Here is a 24,578-nt window from a genome sequence, read left to right as displayed (position 1 = left end):
TGTCACCCAGGCTGGAATGCAGTGGCACAATTTTGACTTACTGCAACCTCAGCCTCCTGAGTAGGTGGGATTACAGGTGCCCACCATTACACTCAGCTAATATTTGTATTTTTAGTAGAGATGGGGTTTCATCATGTTGGCCAGTCTGATCTTGAACCCCTGACCTGAAGTGATCTGCCTGCCTTGGCCTCCCAAAGTGCTGTGGGATTACAGGCGTGAGCCACCATGCCCAGCCCAAATCTTTACATTTTAAGTCACCTTTGTTTTTAAAACCTTTTTATTTTTTAATTGAATAGATGGGGTCTTGCAGTGTTGACCAGGCTGAAGTGCAGTGGCTATTCATAGACACAATCATAGCGCACTACAGTCTCAAACTCCTGGGGTCAAGCAATTTCCTGCTGGGACTACAAGTGTGGGCCACCATGCCTGACTTAAAACCTTATTTTTAAACAAATTCCAAATTATTCCTGCATAGATTTTATTTTTCCCCTCAACCATTCATTTTGTTTAATGCAGTCATCTCTAATTCTGAATGTGTGGTTGCCATATCACTAAACCTTAGATTATACATATCATATTAAACACAGTTTGTTCAGGACTAAAATAGTGTTGCTGTTAACTACTCATGTTATCTTTATCTTCCCTGTGCAGAGCCCTGCATTCTCCACTCTTCTTCTCTAACACCTGAAGACTTTTTAGAAGACACAACATAGGGCATTCTAAATTGCTTTGCAGATGAGCAGATTTTAATTTTTTATTAATACTGAACAGTAAAATTATAACTTTATCAAGTCTAATTACATATATTATTGACAATTCTGGTATAATGAAATTTTTAGTTCAGTAATAAAGATCTAAATAAAGCCTCTAAGATAAGACTTATTTCACATACTTAGTTTCAATTACCAAAAAATGCTTATAAGTTGAAAATTTAGGAAATACAGAAAAGTATAAAGAAATTTAATGTTTTCTGATCTCAACACTTAAGGAAATTAGCCACTGTTTTAGTATATTTTACTGTCCGTGTTTCCTGTGGGGACCAATAATTACTTTTTGAGGATTAACAACCAATCTCAAGGCATTCATTTCCACATTCTGATTCAAAGATAATTTATTAGTATTTTCATATACCAAATGTAATAGCAGGATACACATAAATTACTTTGTACATTTCCCAACTTTATAGTAGATTTTGTATCAGGTCATTTATGCATAAGGACTTAGTTTCTTAACTAACCCATGTCAAGTTTAGTAATACAAAGCTAGGTTTATATATCTCTTACTCAATGTATAATCAAGAAAAGTTAAGCATTACTCAGATGATCTTTGTTTAAGTGAGCATGCTACATTTGTTTTGTATATAGAAACTCCTCTGCATAGAACAAGAAAGGCTGTTAAGGTGTCCAAAGTTATAATGAAAGTGATAACCTGATGTATTGGTGGTAGGGAAGATTGATACATTTTGGTTTTAATGGATGTTTTGGTTCATGTTTAGCAAAGTTTGTAAGTGGAAAGTTCCTGAGTTTTAATCTTCACCAAACGATTAGTGAAATGAAAAGTCCCAATTTTGTTGTATAAATCAGAGCTTTTTATTGTTGCTTATCTATTACTGGCTTGAAAATTAATTCCATATTTCGTCCTTTGCCTCTTATCTAGTGATTTCCTAGTACCGGACTACTTAAACCAGGAACAAGAAGAGACCCTTGTTCAATATGATCTTGGAGAACACGGTTTTGAAAGCAACTCCTCTGTTCAAATGCCTGTAATTTCACAGGTCTCCTCAACCCAGAATTGTGAAAGCACTTTTCCCTTGGGGTCTCTTGGTGGGCTGGCAGAAAAAGAGGAAGAAGTGCCAGAGCAGCCAAAGACCAGTGCTTGTGCTGAGGCAACCAGAGATGACCCCCCAAAATCAGAGCTGTCTTCTATAACTATTGAGTAATTTTGTGATTTGGCTTCAGTTTTGTTTTTTGGAAAGTGCCTGTGCTTGGTCTTGTACATTTAAATTTAATTTAATTTTTTAAACAAAAAAAGCCGGGTGGGAGGGAGGGAGAGATTGGGAAAGCATTTCCCTTTTCACTTGCTGAGCCCTGAAACTGATTTTATTTTTCATAACTGAGAGATTGCTTCTGTAAGTACACAATAACATGATGTTGAAACAGAAACTATGAGACTTAAGGAGATCTGGTTGACTTAAAACTTATACCAGTTTCTTCTTCCATTGTTAAAAGTAGGCTAACAACAGACCATTAGCTAGAGAGGAAATCTGATGATTATTGACCTTCCTGAGTTGAGAGGGTACATGAGAAACTAATTACTAAACAGCTTGTCAAATGGCCTGAGTAGATACTTAACGGCTGTACACAGGACATTGTATAATATTTTGTAAAGCCTGTTGTTTTTGGAAGTATTTATGGCAAGCTTTCTTAAAAATTATTAGGGTAAATACTTCTGAAATCCGGCACACTTTTTTTATTTTAAGCTTTGTCATTTCTGTTGTGATTTTTCATGGTGAAAGTTTGGTACTGAGATGGGCATTCTCTGTACCTTTATAGTACCACTCCAAAGGCAAAGAACCATGATTGACAACAGTCAAGCTGTGGATGAAATGACCAGGAACGGAGAATGAAGTATGTAAATCTCAGCTTCGTAGGAATTCTTCTTATATTGCTTTTCTGATTAAAATTGCTGTTTACCTGGTCTCTGAATGTTAATGCCTGACCATGTCATTGCCCGAATCAGTTTTCCCCTTGCCCGGTCAATATGGTCTCTTGCATATATTGGCATGCTGCCATATAAAGTAAAAATATTGGAGATATTCTATATTTTATGTATAGGTTTATGTATTGTTGGGGATGTTTTCATTGTGCTCTTTTGGACATAATGAAGAATTCTCGGTTGAGGCTACATCTTTTTTTTTTTTTTTTTTTTTAAGAGGATGGCATCTGTTGCCCAGGCCGCAGTATAGTGGCTAAGTCATAGCTCACTGCAGCTTCGAACTCCTGGGCTCAGGCCATTCTGTCTCAGCTTCTTGAGTATCTAGGATTATAGGCATGCTCCACCACACCTGGCTGACTTCGTTTTTATTTTTTGTGGAGACGAGGTTTCACTATGGTGCCCAGGCTGGTCTTGAACTCCTCGGCCAAGTGATTCTCCTCCTCTGGCCTCCCAAACTGCCGGGATCACTGCACCAGTCAAGGCTACATTCTTAACCCAACTAGATTGTTTACTAAATCCCATATGACAGCGATACATTGTCCCTACATATTTTTAGACATTGCAAAGTTATTAAAAACAGTTACTATCGTTTTTACACAATGTAGGCAACAATGTAAAAGATGAATATAGACTGTAAGATTTTCATCTATGACTTATAAATCTGGGAGAAAAAAGAAAATTGTTAAGACTAATGAGAAACTGAAAACCTTAAACTAATGAATATTACCATTTCTGCTGCTGAAAGTGTGAAACTTTTCTGGTCTGGAGTTGAAATTTATATGATCCTCTAGACGGGTATACTTTTCATCTGGTGCCATTAAAGCGTCTCTAATACTGATCCTAAATATTTGTAAGTCCATGAACAGTGAACTTTGGAATGAGTTTCTGTGTAGATACCCAAAGTTTAATAATTAGGAGAGCACCTGATTTGATTAGAAAAGAGAAAATACAGTTCTTTAGTCAAAACACAAGATCTGAATTTTGTTCAGGTGCTAGACCATACTAAATGTATATATTTTTAATTATAGTGATTTGTTTCAATTTTTTAGATTGGCTAATTCTGTAATTTTTTCCCCAAAAACATGTGAAGAAAGGAAAAGTAAATTAAATTCCTTAGAACTGTTGTAGGTTAGGATTCTCTGTCTCTGCCTATATTCTGCAGTCCTTAACTTGTTTTCAGTTCTTTACCTCACTCATGAACTTGTTTTTACCCATGTGCTCCCAAACAGAGGTGTGTTCTCTTCAGGAGAACCAGCATACACAGGTTATGATAGGCTGCCACTGTTTATGCTTCTTCACTGATAGGGTTGAATTGCTTTCTGCAGCAGACTAGAATACTTCATATAGTAATGCTGTGTCTCCACTGGAGAGGTCAGGAATTTTAATGTCACGTTGTGGTCTTTAAAAACTGTTAGGCCTATCAATAGATAAATCTCAAAATTAATTCTAAAATCTGTATTGACAAGAATAGGTAAAATTATCACCAGGAATCATAGTTACCGTTAGTTCCAAGAGGTTTTTTTTTGTTTTTGAAAGAGCAAGAGGAAAGAAATAAGAATAAAGAAATGTATAAGAATGGTTTGCAGATTTATTGGTTAAAAGTGTTTTTTAGTACATCCCTGACCCTGAAAACTTCACATTAAGAGATCCAAGCACAGTTTTGGTAGCTCTAAGATATTCTGTGTTCTCAGAATGAAGGATTACCCATCACTGGGTATTCCTTCCCAAGTAGAAACTTTAGATTTTCACTGGTAATTACAAATTGCCAAGTTTTATGGGAAATCTGAATATACTGTGAAAATTCATATCTGGTTAGTTATCTGCTGCCCAGATCTTATCAATACCAGTAACTAACCAGAATTTACCATAAAATGATACAAACAAAGGCCTTTTTCTATTTCAGTGAGGGTACATTTTTCTTGATACATGTGCTTCAAGGATATTGGATCTGTTTATGGATCTGTTTTAGGAAACAGATTTGCAAGGGATAATTGTATATATAGTAGTATTTAGATTTATTTCAAATTCATCTTAGGGATGCCTAGATGCATAATTTTTACCAGGACATATTGAAAATATTGCAAAGAGATAGCCAGTTATATTATCCCATTCATTAGAAGTTACCAGTATAACTAAACATAAATATTCCAGTTTAGAGTACTTAAACGTAGCTATCTTTCTTAAAGCCAGGAGGGTAACTTTGTGGTATCTAAAGGGCTTAAATTTCAGAATGCAGAATAAATTGCCTTTTTAAAAACCAAACATTTTATACAAGAAAAGCTTTTATTTTCAGTTTTTTAACTACCAAATAGGTGTCATGTACTTTAGAAGTAAACAAAAAGATGTTCACCCATGATAATGGATGTTAAATCTCCTGCAGTTGTTCTTCTCATGTTTAAAGGGTATATTCTCATAGTGGAAGCATCTAGCATGTCAGTGATTTCATCCAATTCAGAAACAAAGGGATTAATATTGGTCTTTATTTTTTGGTATTTTAAGTTTTATATAAATGGATGCAGATGGAGATTATCACCCACAAATATATTTAAGTGGATTTTTCTCAATTTGAATTTCAAGTAATTTTTTTATTTCAAGTAATTATGCATTTAGTTACATTGCCGGTTTTTTTAAGTTCTCAATTTCAGTAAGACAAAATATACTAAAATATTTAAATAGCTTCATTCAATCTTACATTTTGACATTTCAGCAACCATTCTGGCTTACAGGAATTAGGCCCCTTGTTATGAGACATGCCCTTTGTTATTAATAACTAGCAAAAAGAAAAACCTTTCATCTTGTTAAAATACTTTACCAAATGAAATAGACTAGTTAACACATCTAAAGTCCATAATTATTGGTAACTCAGTTACCTTCTAACTAAGGCTAGTTCAGGAGACTCTCCCAGTTTATAAATGGTTCCCTTGGGAGCCTTTGGAAGCTATATTAAATATTTCTTTATTTCTTCTTTTATTCTCTTAATCTAAATAGAGGCCAGTTATCTATTTTATCCATTTTTATCTTGAAGATTCTCAGATTATGTTTTAGTCCCTTTTAGCTTTAATAGTCCTTGAAAAATACATTACTGTATAATGTAGTGGCAATTCTGTAACACACAGAGAATTATTCTTATTACTTGAATGAATCCTAAAATTTTAATATTTTAGCTGAAAGAAGTTTGAGATTTGTGGAATTGATGAACAAAAGAATTAGAAACTTTCATATGGTACTTTGTTTCACTCATCTGCAAAGTATGAAGTTGTAATTCTGAAATATACATCCAAGTGAATGAGAATTAAAAATTTTCTGAATATTAATACTAACTGGGAAAAACAGAAAACTAGTGTGAAGTTTACAGTTAGAAGAAACAGACCCAAAGTTGCCAAAAGGTAATAAATAAATGTAGTTTTCACTGTAAGTTATTGATGTAAGATGCTTTATTTGTAATATATTTAGATTTTGAAAGTTATTGAGAGATGAATGTATAAAAGCTAAATTTTCTTTTCTGAAGCAGCGAAACAAAATTGGGGTAACAAGGAAGCTCTATGGTGGCAAACATGTCTGTGAGGAATATTAAGCACACTCCCACAGGCTTTAAACTCAAATCATGAACATTTAAATTAAGTCGTTCCTTATTTTGCCTATACTCATTTTTACCTTTCAGTGTCGTTTTTGCTTGACAGAGTATGGTGACAGAGTGTTTTTATTTGGAAAGTCCTCAGCAAGATGAATTAGCCAAAAGCAATAATGGTTCAGATTAAACAATGAAGTGGAATTGATTCAGTCCCAGGCCCAACTAAGGAACAGTTGCTCTCTGGGTGTCTCATTTTAGATGATCGATAAGTTGAGATGTTGTAATATTTATGGGGGGTTAAGCCTATGTCAATTATGGGATGAAGACTGGTAGTACCACTACCATCAGTAGTCATACTTTTTTTTTTAACTTTTTACTAAACTAATACTAGACATTTCCACTCTGTCATGATTATATTTTTATGACAGGAAAATAAAAACAGTTCCATGTTTTTATAAATAGTCTCTGCAAAGATTTCAGATGTTACTGGTATCTCGGTTTGGCAGTATCTGAAAAATTGAGATTGCCTTTAAAGTGTCCATGCTACTTTTACTTAAGTAAACCTCCACTGTATAAGACCCAGGCCGGTTCCAACTAATACCAAGGTTTCTATGCGCATAATAGTTTACAAAGAACTTAAAGACTATGGATTAAAAACAAAAATTTTTTTAACTTTAAAATTTTTAATTTTTGTTCAAAGTATCTGGTTTATAAAGTCAAATTCTTTTATTATTTCCTTTCTATTTTAAGTTGACTGATTTTGCTGATTAAGTGTAAAGTCCCGGGCACAGTTGTGATGACGTACTGATAAAATGGGTGCCTAGTGGGTTGAGGAGCTCCAGTGTCAAGACTTTTATTAAATTGCCCTTGTTTTCCCAAATGCCAATCTAGCCGTATTTAGATTTCATTATTCAATAAAACAGATTAAAAATCATCCCATAAATGAATGTTGAGGTTACCAAAGTACATCACCTGCTGAGGAAGGAGAAATCTTCCTGCTTTAAGGGAGCCCTGTCGTCCCTCCTTTACACGTTGTTTCCCTTGGTATTAGTGGAAGCTCTGTTCAAGATGGGAAGCCTTTCCTGCAGTTCTTAGAAACACCTGCTTTCTAAAGAGAGCCTTTTCTAGGATTAGGTTATGTGTGTTTTCTCTAGGAGATTTTTTATTTCAGTTACCAATTTAATTTTCAAGTTGACAGATGCTATGTGAAGTCTCTCATACTGAGAGTAGTCCATTAAAGCTTTGAAAGTTGCACTGCTTTTCATCTTTCAGGTACCTGAAATGAATGACATCAGGTGTTTGGAAGGAGTAAGATCATAAACTTTATTCATTTTCTTCCTTGTACAAAGTGATGACTTCTAATGCTTATATCTCAAGGTATTTTTTAAAAAAGCAACAGTCCCTAATAGAGTAAAATTTGGTTTTGGTCCAAGTTCCCAATAATATATTTAATGTTTCTGTTGTTACTGGTGCCTCCTGTTGCATCAGATAGAGATTGCCTGCCTCTTTGTAGGGCACCCTTGTGGCACCTTATGTCCAACTTGGAGGATAGTATATGGCTTCTTTGTGCCTCTACTATCTTTTCAAAAGCCATTTTATAAAAATCCTAGGTAGCCTATTTTAATATTTAAATATATATATTTGTGAAAGAACTTTTACAACAGACTTTTTTTTTACTTTAAAATTCCTGTATTTCCATTTTTAAGAGTAAATTTAATCTCCAGGATATAGAAGTGTCTTTTTTCCAGAGAAGCAGAATGAGAAAGTCAGATTGAGGTAATAGACCAGAATTAAGTGATAGAAGAAGCTGTTGTTTGGTTAAAGGACACAGGTTTGAAGGAAAAAAATTTTGATGTAACAAATTTTTAAATAAAATGTTTTTGTTCTGTAATTTCATATTTGCTGCTACAGTAGCTCAATATTTTACAGGGCTAACATAAATCTGGCTCCATTTAAAAACTGGAGTACTTCGTAGTACAGCCAGCCTAGGCAGAAACTGTACACATGGTCTTCCAGCTGGGTGACTGATGGCTTTGTGTAGCTGATGCATGCTTTAATATTTGCCTATAGCCCTGCAGCAAGGAAGTCGAGGTGGGGGTACTTTTTTACCCTGCCAGTTATAGCATTATGATTCTTTCTGGGCACTGGCATTTTGTGAAACTCTCAAGGGAAGGTGATGCAGGGGAGAAAATGTGAATTAAATTACATAGATGGGTGTTTTTATGTCTTCTACCCCTTTCCTAGAATTAGTACAACTCTTAACTGTGCCAGTCCCCAGTTCACCAGCTTTGTATCCAGTCGTCATCTCATTCAAGTATGGCTTTACTTGGTGACACTGGCCATAGCTAAATTACTTGGCATGTTTGACTTTTGACAATAACAGAAATTGTTTTGGATTTTGTTTTATTTCCAAAAAATGTATACAATGTCAGAACTTCACATTTTATATACTAGTATCTGGCTATTAGTATTTTACAGGAACCATAGTTCTTGGTGACTACATATATATATATATATATATATATATTTTTGTGACCTTTTTTGTAAACTAAGTGCCGTTTCAACGTTACAATCATTTTTAGAGTTATTGTAATCAATGTGAATATCATGTTTTTTCAAATCTGTTCTGAGCCTATAGTGTTTGCTTTGTGAACATAAGTGTATTGTATATATTCTGTATAGTTATATTGTACTGAAATTAGCTTGTTTGATATAAGGAAAATATGTATTGAGTACCTTTTTGCTAGCCTGATTGTTTAATCTTTTTAAAAAAGGTTTAAACTTTTTTTAAAAAAAAAAAAATTCTTTAAACTGGCCTTTATTACATGGTCACACATAAAGTTGCAGTTAGGAAAGGGATGGGCAGGGAAAAACTAGTTTTGAGTGTCTTTAGATAGAAACATGAGACTAAGGTTTGGTTTTGTTTTCGTTTTCTCATTAAAATATCTTATGCTTTATGGAATGAAACTTCCTGCTGTTGTTATTTATTGTTTGCTGGGTGGTGGTGTTGGCTGAGGTCATGTGAGTGAGAAAAGGCATCAGAGTAATTCATTACTTAAATAATTATCTACTTAGAGTACACAGAGTAGAGAGGGTTACATTAGACAGCACATGTCAATTTTTGGTGAAGTAGAGCTTAAGTGCAAAGAACTCAAAAACACCATACCCCAACTTGGAAGGAGAGTATAAAGGGAGCTAGTTAGACGAAGTCATCCAATCCTAGAGCTATTGAATCAGGTTCTTGTATAAAGCTGGGTACTAATGGGTGGGTTGCATCTTTCAGAGTTGCTCTGATTCTTTCTGAAGTCGTATTTTATTGACTAGAGACCATTTGGTGCCATTTCGATGATATCTTACAACCAGGGAGTGAAAAGCAGGTACCTAACAGGGGAAACAGCTCATTACATAGGTAATGAGTCCATGAGATCCTGAGGAAGGAAAAGTTTTCTAACTTTAGATTCATTGATGTGGATTTTGACAATACTGGTCTTTAGAATGACAGTAACAGGCAAAGAAAATTATTTTATTGACCTCAAGCTACCTGGATCATTTTAGAATTAAGTTCAGAGAGGAAGAGGGTAAATTTTAAGAACCATACTCTTTCATTCCAGTGTGTTGAGCATTTTTAACAATTTGCCAAATCATTCAAGGTTAGAAAACGTTGAGTTCGCCGGGCACGGTGGCTCAAGCCTGTAATCCCAGCACTTTGGGAGGCCGAGGCGGGTGGATCACGAGGTCAGGAGATCGAGACCATCCTGGCTAACACGGTGAAACCCCGTCTCTACTAAAAATACAAAAAACTAGCCGGGCGTGGTGGCGGGCGCCTGTGGTCCCAGCTACTCGGGAGGCTGAGGCGGGAGAATGGCGTGAACCCGGGAGGTGGAGCTTGCAGTGAGCCGAGATGGCGCCACTGCGCTCCAGCCTGGGCCACACAGCGAGACTCCGTCTCAAAAAAAAAAAAAAAAAAAAGAAAATGTTGAGTTCTTCAGTAGCCTTGACTACAGATGATGTATATAAGTGTAGAATGAAGAATTCAAAACAGATACATCCTTGCCAGCCATGGTGGCCCACATCTGTAATCCCAGCACTTTGGAAAGCTGAGGGAGGAGAATCACTTGAGTGCAGGAGTTCAAGACCAGCCTGGACAACATAGAGAGACGTCATCTCTACAAAAAAAAAAAAAAAAAAAGCTGGGCCTGTGGCATGCACCTGTAGTCCCAGCTACTCAGGAGGCTAAGGCGGGAGAATTGCTTGAACCTGGAAGGTCAAGACTGCAGGGAGCTGAGACTGCACCACTGCACTCAAGCCTAGGTGACAGAGTGAGAACCTGTCAGTTGACTTTGCATACTTGCATATAAATTGTATACCAGAAAGATTCCTTTCAGAGAATGATACTAAAAGTAATGACCAAAGATGTGTATCTCCTCAACTGATAGAGCAGAAATTAATAGTTTGGGCTTTTTCTCTTTTGAATGGGAATTTTGGTTCTGAGAACTAAACTTCAGAAAATTAACAAAATCTACAGACATACCAAAGGTTTAAAGGGGGAGAACTTGCTTGTAACATCAAACCCCAAAATTTAATGTAATTCTTTTTTGGGAGAGTAAACTTCTATAGAGATAGAAAAACTAACACAGGGCATATTCAGTCTTAGAAAGTCAGTCCTCTTGAGCAAATAGATTTGTAACCAGGGTTTGGACACTTTTAGGGACAGAGGGAAAGCTGTTTTGTTGTTGTTTTCTTAAATTCTAATTCATTTACTTGGATTTTTCTGCAAAATTAAAAATTTTATACCTAACTATTTTGTAGATAAGAGAGTGGAGCTGGCATTAGCATCATTTTGCAAGGCTTCCTCACTTAATCTAACCATGCCCTTTCTTCCACACCTGCCTAATTTTTTCCATGACTAACATTTCTGGCTGCCTTTGGCTGGAAGTCATTTAGTAAGTGAGTGTCTCATTTACCAGAGATCCTGAAAATTAGGCTCAGTACCCCACACACACCCCTAGTAAAGGGCCAGCTCAAATGACTTGGCCTTTGACCATTCTTGACATCTAGAGACCCTCTGTTGAGAAAGTTGCCTTAGGACATAGCAAGAAAATATTACACCAAATAAATGTTCTGTAGCCTGTTTTAAATGGGGGCTCAGACAGAAATGCTCACTTTGACAGTTCAACAGCAGTACACATAGTAGGACCTGTGTACATAACTTTCATCCAGCAACAGAATTCTTTGTTGAGTGCAAATGACTCACAAAATTAGTAAACAATCCTTTTCTTTCTTTTTTTTTGAGACAGTCTCGCTGTCGCCGAAGCTGGAGTGCAGTGTTGTGATCTCAGCTCACTGCAACCTCTGCCTCCTGGGTTCAAGAGATTCTCCTGCCTCAGCCTCCCGGGTAGCTGGGACTACAGGCACGTGCAACCACACCTGACTAAGTTTTTGTATTTTTAGTGGAGATAGTGTTTCACCGTGTTAGCCAGGATGGTCTCTGTCTCCTGACCCCGTGATCCACTCACCTCGGCCTCCCAAAGTGCTGGGACTACAGGCGTGAGCCACCACACCCAGCCTAACAATCCTTTTCGTTTTGTTTTACAGTTTATAAAATGCTAGCACTTTTTAGCTATGTGATCTTCAGAAACCCAGTAAGATAAACAGGAAAAGTACTAACAGATGTGTGGTCCACGTAAATGGTGCCCTTCCTGCCCATTACAGGGGAAAGATCCCCTGAGAAATCAGGCCGTGAACAGATCTGGAGTCTCTGTGGACTCCGCTCTCTCCCAGACTCTGTTCTCCCTGTTCCTGGAAGAACAGGAATTGGGGTTCTTTTGTGCATTGGCACTTTGTGAAACCTTTGAGGGAGGGTAATGCTGCAGGGACATGGGAATTCTCCAGGTGGCTGTTTGTATCTCAGTTATCTTAAAGGAGAGCCATTGTAACTTTTTGTTATGGTGTGAGAATTGCTCGTGACCATTTTCTAAAGATGTACGCTGGTTGATGTTTTCTCATGTGGTCTTATCTATTTACTACCTCCACAAGGGTTATCCTTCCCACCCCTGTTGATAACATTTTCCATTATTCATCCCTGCTGCTACTAGCTGAATTCGAGCCTGTGTTGTTTCTGGCCTAATAGCAGCACCAGCCGCCTTGCTGCCATTCCCTCCCTTCAGCTGGGCTTCCTTCCAGTCCATCCTTGGCGTTTCTACTGGAGTCATCTTTCTACTCAGGCCACTGCCCTGCCTAAAGCCTCCCAGCCCCCTCTTCCGCGGAACCCGCCCCTCAGTCCTCACACTCCCCTTCTACCTACCTCCAGTTTGAGGTTGACTCACTCCTGTAGATTCCCATAGCAGATTTTGTTTGGCTTTACCAAACCACTTCTCAGCCACACAGCCTTGCAAAATCTACCTCAGAGTAGTTGTGAGAATCAAGTGAGTTATATGTAGAATGCTTAAAACCATGCCTCATATATTGTGACTACTTCAGAAGCCTTGTCTGTTATTATAAGACGGGCATCACAGTCGTGTGTCTCCCTCACCTGATGACATTCTTGATGTCAGGGAATATGCCTTCTATGTGTGTGTCCTCTGTAGTACCTGGTACAGAGAACTCAAAAACTGTCAAATGAATGATTAGATGTTGCCAAGAAGTGGTCATAATCCCCATGTACGACAGTGCTTAGAGGTATTTACCCGGGAACTTTAGGACAGAATACCTAGAATTGTTTTCATTAGACCGCCAGATGATTATACTCAACTCTCACTTCAGCAAATGTCTCAGGGTCTCACTCGTTTTTAAATGAGGGTCTGAAATAGAAGGCTGTATGAGTTATGAATTAATACTAACTTTAATCCTCAGAACAACGGCTATCAGCCTGGCTAGAATTTCCCCAAACTGTTCTTTAGGACACTGGCATCCGCCGTTTTTCTCCCCTTCACCTGGTTTCCTTATCCATTAAGTTCATGTTAAGGATCACTTCTTAAGGAACCTTTCCCAGAGACTTTGTATTATGTTCACATAACGTCCTGCGCTTCTGTTACTATGGTTACTGACTAACAACAGCTGGACTAACCCCATTACGTTAAGTTCCACTAGGACAGTGACCCTGTCTGTTTCTTGTACCAGGGGGTCCCCGGGCCCAAGGTTGTTTGAATGAATGACATCTCTGCCCTTAAGGAGCTTATGGAAGTAAGCAGAAGTAAAGAATTACAGAAATACAACTGATAGAAATAACTTTGCCGTGAGAGAAACACCGAAACGTATACTTTGGAAATTTGAAGAAGAGGGAGACCTGGCTGCAGGGGTGAGGGAAGGTAGCATGGCAGAGGCACCACTTGAGCTGGGTCTTCCTTGGGAAGAGATGTGGGATTTGTACAGACAAGTGACGGAGAAGGAGATGACTCCAGGAAGGAATATGCAGCCTCAGAGGTTGAGGGAACAGGAGTGTAGCTTGCTGAGCCTTGCAGGATCCCTGAAGGGGAAGAGTGGAAGAAAACCTTATAAACTAGACTAGCTAGCACCAGGTCAGAGGAGGTCTTAAGAGCTACAGCTATATTTGGTAGGAAATCAAGAATCATCTCACATTTTCGAGCACAGAAGCATCAGAGCCGTCTCTAGAAAGATGAAAAGCAGATTAAAGGGATGCATATGGACTTAACTGAGACCCCTGAGTTACAACAGAACTGCGGGTAAGAACCCAGAAGGGGCTGGGAGCGGGGCTGGAGAGGAAGGCGTGTTGTGTTCGTGACATCGGGGCCGAAAGAGACACAGTAGTTGGGGAGAGTGGAGAGAGGTGGGCCTGATCTCCAGTCCAGGTGTCACCTCTGCACAGTAGAGAATAGCTGCTGTATTCTAAGCTGTAGCAACACCAAGTATGTGGCCGCCTTAAATGCTTAGGCAAACACCCTTTTTTGTTGTTGGTTTTTTGAGAGGGAACTGCCCAAGAAAATGGAGCAAGAATTAGGCCAAATTCAAGAGTTGGGCTTCAGAATTAGGCTAAAGGAGAGATTTCCCCCCCCCCCCCCTGCCCCCCCCCCCCCCCCCCCCCCCCCCCGCGGCACTTTGGGAGGCTGAGGTGCGTAGATCACCTGAGGTCAGGAGTTTGAGACCAGCCTGGCCAACATGGTAAAACCCCAAATCTACTGAAAGTACAAAAAATAGGTGTGGTGGCGGGCACCTGTAATCCCACCTAGTCGGGAGGCTGAGGCAGGAGAATCGCATGAACCTGGGAGACGGAGGTTCCAGTGATCTGAGATCGCGCCACTGCACTCCAGCCTGGGCAACAAGAGCGAAACTCTGGCTCAAAAAAAGATGGCTTTTCCTGGACAAAGTCAAAGGAAGCCTGTTTCCCCAACACAAGCCAAGGACCCTGTGGCTCTGAGCTAGAAGCAGGTGTTTGCATCGCTTGTAAATTTTAATTTTTAAAAGAGCTCATTCTCCATATCCAAATTGTTGGTATCTGTGGGAATTTAAAATGCCACTTAAAAGACCTCTACCTGTCAGATCCCCAGACACATCTTTCCCACAGAGGGTCTGGCTGACTACACAGCTACCGCTGCACGTAGGATGCAGAATGGCTCCGCGTGCAGATGCACTTCACAGGTATGTGCTGTGTTCTTTCAATAGATACGAAATGGCTTTCATAAGAATGTTTAACTGCCCTGGAGAAGGCCTGGGAAGGGGATGAGATCTAAACGGGCATTGTGCAGTTCAGGGCACTGATTCATCCACTGGTACCCAATATATGCCAGTGCAACCTGCCCCCCACCCCGGCCACTTACCTGTGAGCATTCCAGGCCACTACATAGATACAGGCTGTCAGACATGGCAGGGATTTCCTTGTGGTCTCAAGAGAAAGACTGGCACAGATGAGCTTTGGAGGAAGAGTTAGTTGTAACTTTACGTTGTGCTTTATAAGTACATGCACATATATCTACACAGACGCATAGACATGTATATAACTTATCTCAATGGAGAGTAGGGAAAACTGAAGGAGAGGCCTCCCTGGTTTAGTAAGAGAGAACCTTTGGACCCCTAGTCCTTCCCCATGTCATCGGAATGCTCTGTAAATACCAGTCATGCCCGCCCAAGTGCCAACTCCCAGAACTTCTCCCAGACCCTGATGGGGTTGGACGATAGGACCCTGTGCCTCCACCCGTGAGGCACATAGGAACAAGAGCCCTTCCACACAGAGAAATGGCTGTGCTCCGCGTGGAGCCTGCCGTGGCAGCCAGCCCCTGACTGGCCTCTGTTGACAGGCATCAGGTGTGGAAGGAATTTCCCCAATTTGCTGATTGTCTCTCCGCCTGGACCCTTCCAGGCACAGTCATTGGTTTGCCCCAGCTGTCCTGTGCATCAGTGGACTTTCCAGTTCCTCTTGCAGCGGAAAGCGTAGGCAGGGAGTGGGGCAGAGGGATGAGCAGAGCCAAGAGCAGGGAAACCACCGAGCAGCTCGGCTCTGCCCAGCAGCCCCCAGTCTCCAGGAGAACCAGCTGCCACCCACACAGCATGCAGTGCCCAAGCTCCAGAACCTTGGAGTGTGGGCCTTGTCCCTGGTTCTCCCCACATGGCATCCCAAGAGGCCACCTGTAGGTGCGGGAAGTGAGCAATTCTGTAACCTGTGCTCAGTGAGACACTAAGGCTCAATGCTTGCTTTCCAGAATTTGTCCACAGTACTGTTCCAAGAATAGCCAGTGTCCATAACAGAGGAGGCTCGCTCATCTTAAGAAGGATGAAAAGCATCTGGGTGGCCATGGCAGGTCCCAGGTCATGTGGATCCAGAGTGACAGGAACGTGTGGTAAGAAACGTGCTTACCTTTCCAGAGCCAAAAACTCTTCCTTCAGTGGCTGAGTGCTGATAAAATGTTTACAAACCATTCAGCCATACCCTCTGCCTCTGGAAGGTTCCCTCCTTCCCCCTGTGGTAGACGTGCAGGCAGGAGGGCTCTCGGTGCGTGGGGATGCAAAGCAGGAGCCTGGCATACGCGTCGCTTCCCCTCCCTGTGCCTAGCTGCCCTCCAGGCGTTATTTGGAGGATCCCAGCTGTACTCCTGGTTCCTAGAACAAGGCCTGGCAAACAGACACCAGTGAGTACCCTTTAGATGAGCACATGGGGAGACAGAAGTGTGAAGCTACTGGCCGGGTGTGGTGGCTCACGCCTGTAATCCCAGCACTTTGGGAGGCCAAGGCGGGTGGATCACGAGGTCAGGAGATCAAGACCATCCTGGCTAACATGGGGAAACCCCGTATCTACTAAAAACACAAAAAATTAGCTGGACCTGGGGGCAGGCGTCTGTGGTCCCAGCTACTCAGGAGGCTGAGGCAGGAGAATGGCGTGAACCTGGGAGGTGGAGCTTGCAGTGAGCCATGATTGCGCCACTGCACTCCAGCCTGGGCAACAGAGTGAGGCTCCGTCTCAAAAAAAAGTGTGAAGCTACTGGAAATGGGTCCACAGGAACGCAGGTCTGGTAATCAGGTTACAGTTAAACACCCCAAGTACCATATGAGCCTCAATATACTTCCTCCCTCGGGCATTTTCAGGAATGAAGGAGCACCAATTATGAGCAGTGCACAGAGAAGTCCAGTCCTTCACTGCTTGGGGTGCTCCTTGGTGCCCCGGTACCGGAAGTGGTGCGTGCCAGCTCTGCAGGACTTTAGCAACCCCCACCCCAAGTCTTCATCTGCTTCCCTAGGCCTTCATGTGAACATAGCTGGTTAGCATTGAACCGTGGAGAAGAAGAGCGTTAGAGATGTGACGGCTTCCAGGTACATTAAGAAGAAATCCAAGCTCTAGCAGAGGTGATCTGAGGAGCATCTCTATACCCATGAGAAGACAGCAAAGACAGGACTGGTTCCCCATAGTAGTGACCATGTTCCCAAACTCCCTTGGCCTCCCATCAACCTGCTCCGGCCTGGGAATGTGCCAGGGACCCCTGTGTGATCCAGCCCTTACCACTCTCCAGGTCACAGAAGTGGGTCCTGCTCCGTGTGTGCAGAGATGGACTGTTTTGGTCAAGTGCTCAGGAAACGCTTGTGGGACTTTGTCTACCAGCCTCTCCAAGACACAGTGAGTTCCCCACTGTATGCCCAGAACACCCGGGGTGAGGGTCAGGGCACAGGAAGGCAACCCGGCCAGCCCCTGGAACGCCACCTTCACAGCGGTGTCCAAATCTGAGGCCTCCAGGCCCGATGTTTCTACTCATAGGAGCACAGGTGTTCCACGTCTGTGCTTCACCAAGACGCACCATAAACCGTGCGGGCAGGGGCCTGTGGAGAGAGCTGCGCTGCTCAGAGCTGCCTTCTGAACCACACAACCATCCTGCCCTGCTGGCCCGCTGGAACACAGTGTGCGTGCCCTGCTGCCCTCACCGCAGTGAGTCCCAGGGCAGACACTCAACCAGGCCCAAATCATCTTTCTTTACTCAACCCAAACTTACAAAATATTCTTTTAAAAACTAAATCGGGCTGGGCTTGGTGGCTCACCCCTGTAATCCCAGCACTTTGGGAGGCCAAGGCGGGTGGATCACCTGAGGTCAGGAGTTTGAGACCAGCCTGGCCAACATGGCGAAAACCCATCTCTAATAAAAATACAAAAATTAGCCAGGCATGGTGACAGGCGCCTGTAATCCAAGCTACTCGAGAGGCTGAGGTGAGAGAATCACTTGAACTGAGGAGGCGGGGCTTGCAGTGAGCCAAGATCACTTCATTGCACTCCAGCCTGGGCAACAGAGCGAGACTCCATCTCAAAAAAGAAAAAAAAATTAAATGCCTTTTGTTTAAAATACCCAACAAAATAGTTCAAGCTGTTAACCACTCATTCGTTTTTCAGAAGTCTTTGAATTAGAGCAAAATGGAATTATATTTTCAGTCTGGGTCTTGCTACATGTCCTCAGGTCCCAGTGAAAATCCTTGTTACTGATGATGTAGAAATATTTCTGTCCCCCCACACAGGTTCAGTTTGTGGGTCTTCTTTGGGACTGGAAAATCTGGGCACAGGGGCCGGCCCTGCAGAATCTCTCTCCAGCCCTTCCCCCTCGAGGCTCCTGTCCGAAGCCGCCCATCACCCCTGGCATCTGTTCCCTTTGCTTAAGCTTCCCTCAAGGCCAAACAGCCTTCAGCAGAGTTGAACTGCTCAGGGAGGAAGACGAGGGTCACAGGCTGATCCTCCTGAATCAGAGGACAGAACATGTCATTCTAGTGCCCACAGCCAAGACCTCAAGGAAACATGTTCTCCCTCCAGTCCACACTGCCCCAGGCGAAGGAGTAAGAGGAAGCAGATGGTTTGACCCCTTAAGAGAGGGAAATGCCCAGGGCTGCTGGGGGTGGCCAAGGAAAGAAAGGGCCTGGGGAAGATTTTGAAGTGCTGATGGAGCCAGTTTGGAGTCCTGCTAGCGAAATTTCCACGTGTGCCTAAGCCAGTGAGCTTATGACCTGGCGAGAGAGGTCCTGGCTCCAGCGCCTAAAGCCCCAGGTGGAGCATGCACTGGCTGTGCAGCGGCCCCAGTGCACCCTTCTCTTCCCTACTGAGGAACCCTGAGCAGGAGGCTCTCCAGCCGCACGGCCACAGCGTCCTCTCCTGTAACTGGGAATGACGGAACCCACTCCTGAGGACTGTGATGACGGTGAAGTGAGAGGATGCATCCACGCCACCAGAGTCCCTGACACTTCTTTGGCATACAGATTGGAGCAGTCACTCTTCCAGGGCCCGGCACAGGGGACAGGAAGAGGTTGCTTAGCATCCCACTTGGCAAGGTCAGGGGCACAAAGACAGGGTGGAGGCACAGTGAGGTCCCAGGCTGGACAGGATTAAAATGCCTCGTGGGCATTTGGCGTAGGTCACCTTGAATTTCAGGTTCTTTCCAGCCGTGAGGTTCCAGTTCTGAAAGGATATCCCTTAGGCAGCTGCTTTCCCGGGAAGCAGGAACTCCACTGAGCCTTGAAGGGTCACAGAGGTCCTCACACACACCCCAGAAGGCCCCAGGCAGAGGCACCTTTCCTGTAGGCGGCACAGGCTGCTCAGCCAGACCCCATGACCTGACCCTGCCAGGAATGTGACCTGTCTCCCCACCCAGACGTGCCCAGGACCTTGTTTCCCAAGTGTCTGCCTCACCTGGGGGCCTGATGCCCCCCAGCCTACACCGGGTGCCCTTTCCCCAGTCACAGATGGCTGATTTGTTGAATTAATGAGTGGCTTCTTCTCTCATCCTTTCCCTTGGCTCATTCAAATAAGCTGGTTTTGCACCATTCTTTTGCACCAGAGTCACATGTTTCAAACAGATTTCATTTTTTTCCTAGTTTATACCTATACGTTTCTTGTGTCCTATTTGTCTTCATTGGGATTTGGATGGGAATCGGATTATGAGCTGCAAAGAGGTGTCAGATACTCGGTGTATTCTGGGAGCTATTCTCCGAATGTCCTTCTGGTGGAGACCGAGATCTCCACCCTTCCTGGGTGGGCCTGATTCCTCGACCCCCTCCCTCACACTGTGTCCTCAGAGCTCTGTGGAAAAAGCACACGGGCTGAGGATGGAAGAATTTCCCTGTTGAGCTCTTTCCCTATTGAGTTAAACGAGACCATATGAAGTTCCAGAGGGTCTGGCGCAGAGGCCGGGTTATTCTTGATCCAGGGGTGTGGGCAGGGGAAACAGTGATAACCTCCAAGGTAAAAGCAGTGTGTGGGGGAGGGAGCCCGCAGCCAAGCCAAGGGCAAGGGAGAGCTAAGTTCCCATCCCCGGAAAACACACACATCCCTCCCGCTGGAAGGTGCTGAGACTATGGAATAAACAGACAGTGGAGCCGAGTCCCACCCATGCCCGCAACCAGCTCTGGACAGTGTCTTTTTAGGAAACAATGGGAGTGAGTGGAAAGGGTAGAATGAACACATGGTCTCCAAGCTGTAGGCGCAGGACGGTGGAACTTGGGAGGAGACATTCCTCTGGAGGAGAAAAGGAAAGAAATAGAAAGAGGATAGTCAAACCCATTGAAATCCTAAGAGGATCTCTTTATCAAAATACAGTGTCCTCGCTGCAGGCATATCAGGTCACAGAAGCAATTAGTGTCATACACGCATCAGCTTGCGGGGCAGGGAACGGCCTCCATGGGAAGGCTTCTCCTTGTGGCCAGCCAAGCCCTGGAGTAGACCAGCTAGCCCCTGTGCTGGCACCTCCTGGCTGTGGTTTGCACCTGTGCCCCCACACCCCTAAAGGGATGCCCACCCTGACGTCTTCCCCCATTGTCAATGCTGTGCTGGTCATCTCATGAGACAGCAGCTTGAACCGTCTTCTAGGCAGTCCCAAGATATGAAACCAGGGGAGAAATACTCCCATTCCTTCTTTGGGGTTTGGTCTCATCATTCTTAGTGGCGTTTGGGGCCTTTCCAAGCTCCCTTCCTGATTGTCACCCTGAGGAACAGCCCGGTGGCCTGGCCTGAGATAGCTGTTGTCCTCACCTCCTTCAACCAACACTCTGCTCCCTTTCCCGTCCCCATCAGCCATCCTCACTGAGAAAACTGAGGTGGCATCGTGGCTCATGAAAATCGTCTTCCGTCCGGCTGAGTGGACGCCAGGAACCCAAGAAGCCATGCCGTCGAGGATGTCAGTGCGGATGGAAGACAAGTGCGTGCCCAGCCTAGAGCAAACCCCTGCCCGGGCAGTGCGCCTTCTGGCAGGAACATCTCTCAGCCTGGAGGGCTCTGGAAAGGTTTGTCAGAGTCCCCAAAAGAAAGAGGACTCATTGGAGGACCATTCCCAAATGCTGATCCACACATATTTGCTGCTGAGACAGTTTTGAGTGTTTGCACAAAAATTAAAGCATTTAAAATACTTTTTCTTCTTTTTTGAGACAAGGTCTCACTGTTTGCCCAGGCTGGAGTGCAGCAGTGGCAGAATCTCAGCTCCCTGCAGCCTCAACCTCCTGGGCTCTGGTGATTCTCCCACCTCAGTCTCCCAGGTGACTGGGATCACAGGCGCCCGCCACCATGCCTGGCTCATTTTGTGCATTTTTACCAGACAGGTAAAAATGTCTATGTTGCCCAGGCCTGGTCTCAACGTCTGGACTCAAACAGTCCAAACCCGCCTCGGCCTCCCAGAGTGCTGGTATTACAGGCATGAGCCACCGCGCCTGGCAATACAAGACTGTCTTTTATACCAAGAGTATGAGCTACCTGCAGTTAGCATGTTAAAATCTCCTTTCTTTATGAAATGCTGGTGACAATATGTGACTGATACATAGTGCACGGTGTGGATGTGTGTGATGGAGCACAGTGCTGGCAGGCATCTGGTGGAGAGATGTATGTATATGTGGACATGAGAGAGCACAGTGCTGCAGGCATCTGGTGGATAGATGTATGTATGTATGATATATGTGGACATGAGAGAGCACAGTGCTGCAGGCATCTGGTGGAGAGATGTATGTATGTATGATATATATGACATGAGAGCACAGTGCTGCAGGCATCTGGTGGAGAGATGTATGTATGATATATATGACATGAGAGAGCACAGTGCTGCAGGCATCTGGTGGAGAGATGTATGTATATGTGGACATAAGAGAGCACAGTGCTGCAGGCATCTGGTGGAGAGATGTATGTATGTATGATATATATGGACATGAGAGCACAGTGCTGCAGGCATCTGGTGGATAGATGTATGTATGTATGATATATATGGACATGAGAGAGCACAGTGCTGCAGGCATCTGGTGGATAGATGTATGTATGTATGATATATGTGGACATGAGAGAGCACAGTGCTGGCTCTGGAGACAGATCACTGACATCCAATACCATAGTTCCTGAGTGTGGGGCCTGTGGGCAGGTTGTTCAGATTTTTGGTGCCTTGGTGTTCTATCTATGAAGTGGGAAAGACCACGGGACTGCTGTGAGGTTGAAATGAAATAGGACTCAGAAAGCCCTTAGAGCACTCAGGACCGTGTTTCTCCTTTCAGCTCACTGCTCCAAGAAATGCAAGTGTTTGAGAATCACTGGCTGAAGATCCAATTTTCCTCACCTGTGGTTGCAGGTGGGCAACACACACAAATACACACATGCACGCACACACACCACACACATTATGCACACACACACCCCCAACGTGCAGTTGCAGGTGGGCAATACATGCACACACACAGCACACACCACACATACAAGCACGCACATATATGCATGCACATGCACACCACACACACACAAGCACACACATAATGCATGCACACCACACATACAAGCACGCACATATATGCATGCACACGCACACCACATACACACAAGCACGCACATATATGCATGCACACGCACACCACACATACAAGCACGCACATATATGCATGCACACGTGCACACACACACACACCCACATACACACATACATGCACACACATACGCCTCAAACCTGGAAAACTGATGAAAAGTGAAAAGCAATGTTTGGTCACAGGCACCTGACTTGGGGTCTGTAGGCCCCTCAGGTGCTCCTGGGGAGGGAGGGGGCGTCTGGTGTTGCAGCCAGGTCATGTTCTTGTGGCACATTCTGTCTATTCCAGGACTGCACAATCCCAACATACACACGCACGCACACACCCCTCTGCCCCCAGAATACCTGTGTACATGTGTATGGACAGACATGCCCACATGTGTGGTTTTTAAATGGCCCTGCACAGTTGTCTCTGGGGCCGGCCGGTTGTGTCTCATGGGATAAAGTTCCACTTAGAGATGGCACCCATCTCGGCCCACAGGTCACCACTCTGTCCTCCTCAGTCTTCAAAGCCATCTTTAGAGCCTGCCCTGAGAATTTGTCCTCCAGTCCCCAGTGCCAGAGAGCCAGCAGGTCCTGGCTATAGACTGGAGGTGGGGACACTAAAGGGTCTGAAGGGCTGGCCAGGAAAGGCTTCAGGCTGGGGACCTCTTCGATGCTCACCCTGAGCCAGGCACCGATTTCACTACCTGAAAGGTGACTGGGAAGCGGCAGAAGGCAGCCGCAAGAACACAACAGACGGCCCCAGCCACCACGCCCCACCCGTGAGCGCCCACGCCCTGGAACAGCGCAACATCGCCACCGTGCGGCCGCCGGCCTGAACAACAGCCTCTCAGCCCCTGGGGTCCGTAGCTCTAGGTCTCGAGACCTCCAAACTGGGTCCAGGATTTTAAACCTTACCTTTTCCATAAAGTCCTTCCTAATCCAAATTTCACTGTGATTCCTGCAGACTCTAGGTCTGAGTGGGACTCGCCTTGGCTGCAATAAGCAGGACTCAGGTTAAACTTTCATTAAATTTACATGGTTATGATTCGTAGCTAAAACAATGGCGATACAAGGTAGTTTAGGGGGATCAGAGAGTTGGATCATCTTGAGATCTCAGCAACGAAAACAGCTGGTCAGGAGGGGAACGCCTCTGCGGGGTTGCATTGAGCTTGTGGAGGCACAGCAGCAGCCCTGCGCTCTTCCCCTGTGAGGCCAGCCTGCTGTGCAGGGGACCTGTGCACGGGGGGCCCTTGGCCTGGCCCTCCCACCTCCTCCTCTAACACTTCAGACCTCAGCTGTGGCCTTCGCCTGGGTGAAGGAAAGGCTGGTCAGCACAGACCTGCGCAGGCCTCTGGCCTCTCCCAGCCTCTGCAGGGCTGGACTGCCATCCTCAGCAAGGAGTAACTACAGCCTGCTGGCATTCCCACCCCGTCAGCTCAGGCTCTTGGACCAGAGACTTCTGTCTTCGTGAGAGCTGTCAGCACAGGGCCTGAGTGATGTGTCTGGCCTCTGGAGAGTCAGGGAGTCTCAGCCTGATCTTCTGATCTCCAGCCAGAAGTAACACAGGATTTGGTCCCATAATCTTTTTAAAGGCATTGATTGATTTTCCAGGGATCAAATGCTTCTCTACATTCAGGCAGGCTTCCAGCATCCCCCGAGGACCAAGGGCGTCCTGCAAACCGCGGCTCTGGGCATCTGCTGGAGCACTTGGTGATGCTGCTGCTCCGTGGCACTTGGAATGGCATGACCTGCTGCTAAAACGGTGCTCTCCAACCTCACGGGAATGCTTCTTAGCACACAGGCCACTGGCCCCATGCAGCGGGCCCCCCAGTTTCTGTTCAGGAGGTCTGGATGAAGCATGAGACTCTGCACCTATGAGTCCCAGGAAACGAAACGACACGCCTTGTCCCACTCAGACCTCCCGCACAGAGTCCTGGAAAGGGTGGGATGGCCCTGAAGGCTGTGGCCATCCGTGTTTTCACCCTGCTCCCCGGGTGGGACTCTGACTTGGGGGAGAGAGCAGTCCAGGAGACTGTCAAGCCACAGTGGAGCCAAGGGTGGTGGCATTG

The 24,578-nt window shown here is 44.2% G+C and overlaps 1 protein-coding gene across 3 annotated transcripts in view; it reads left to right on the top strand.

Annotated features, from left to right (window-relative positions):
- The window catches only part of ZBTB44 (zinc finger and BTB domain containing 44), an 89,452-nt gene extending 80,203 nt beyond the window's left edge, over positions 1-9,249 (top strand). The window contains exons 6-8 of one of the 3 annotated variants that reach the window (XM_025357042.1): positions 1,657-1,774; positions 2,553-2,627; positions 4,222-9,249. In XM_025357042.1, the coding sequence (XP_025212827.1) occupies positions 1,657-1,774; positions 2,553-2,579 (145 nt within the window). In that variant the 3' untranslated portion in view covers positions 2,580-2,627; positions 4,222-9,249. Of the gene's footprint in view, positions 1-1,656 lie in introns of all 3 variants that reach the window. The other 2 variants (XM_025357043.1, XM_025357044.1) reach the window with 2 other exon arrangements.
- Positions 9,250-24,578: the final 15,329 nt, after the last annotated feature.

This window comes from Theropithecus gelada, chromosome 14 (assembly GCF_003255815.1).
Source record: "Theropithecus gelada isolate Dixy chromosome 14, Tgel_1.0, whole genome shotgun sequence".
NCBI lineage: Eukaryota > Metazoa > Chordata > Mammalia > Primates > Cercopithecidae > Theropithecus > Theropithecus gelada.
The sequence above is the reverse complement of the archived record's forward strand: the minus strand, read 5'-3'. Positions and strand labels throughout refer to the sequence as shown.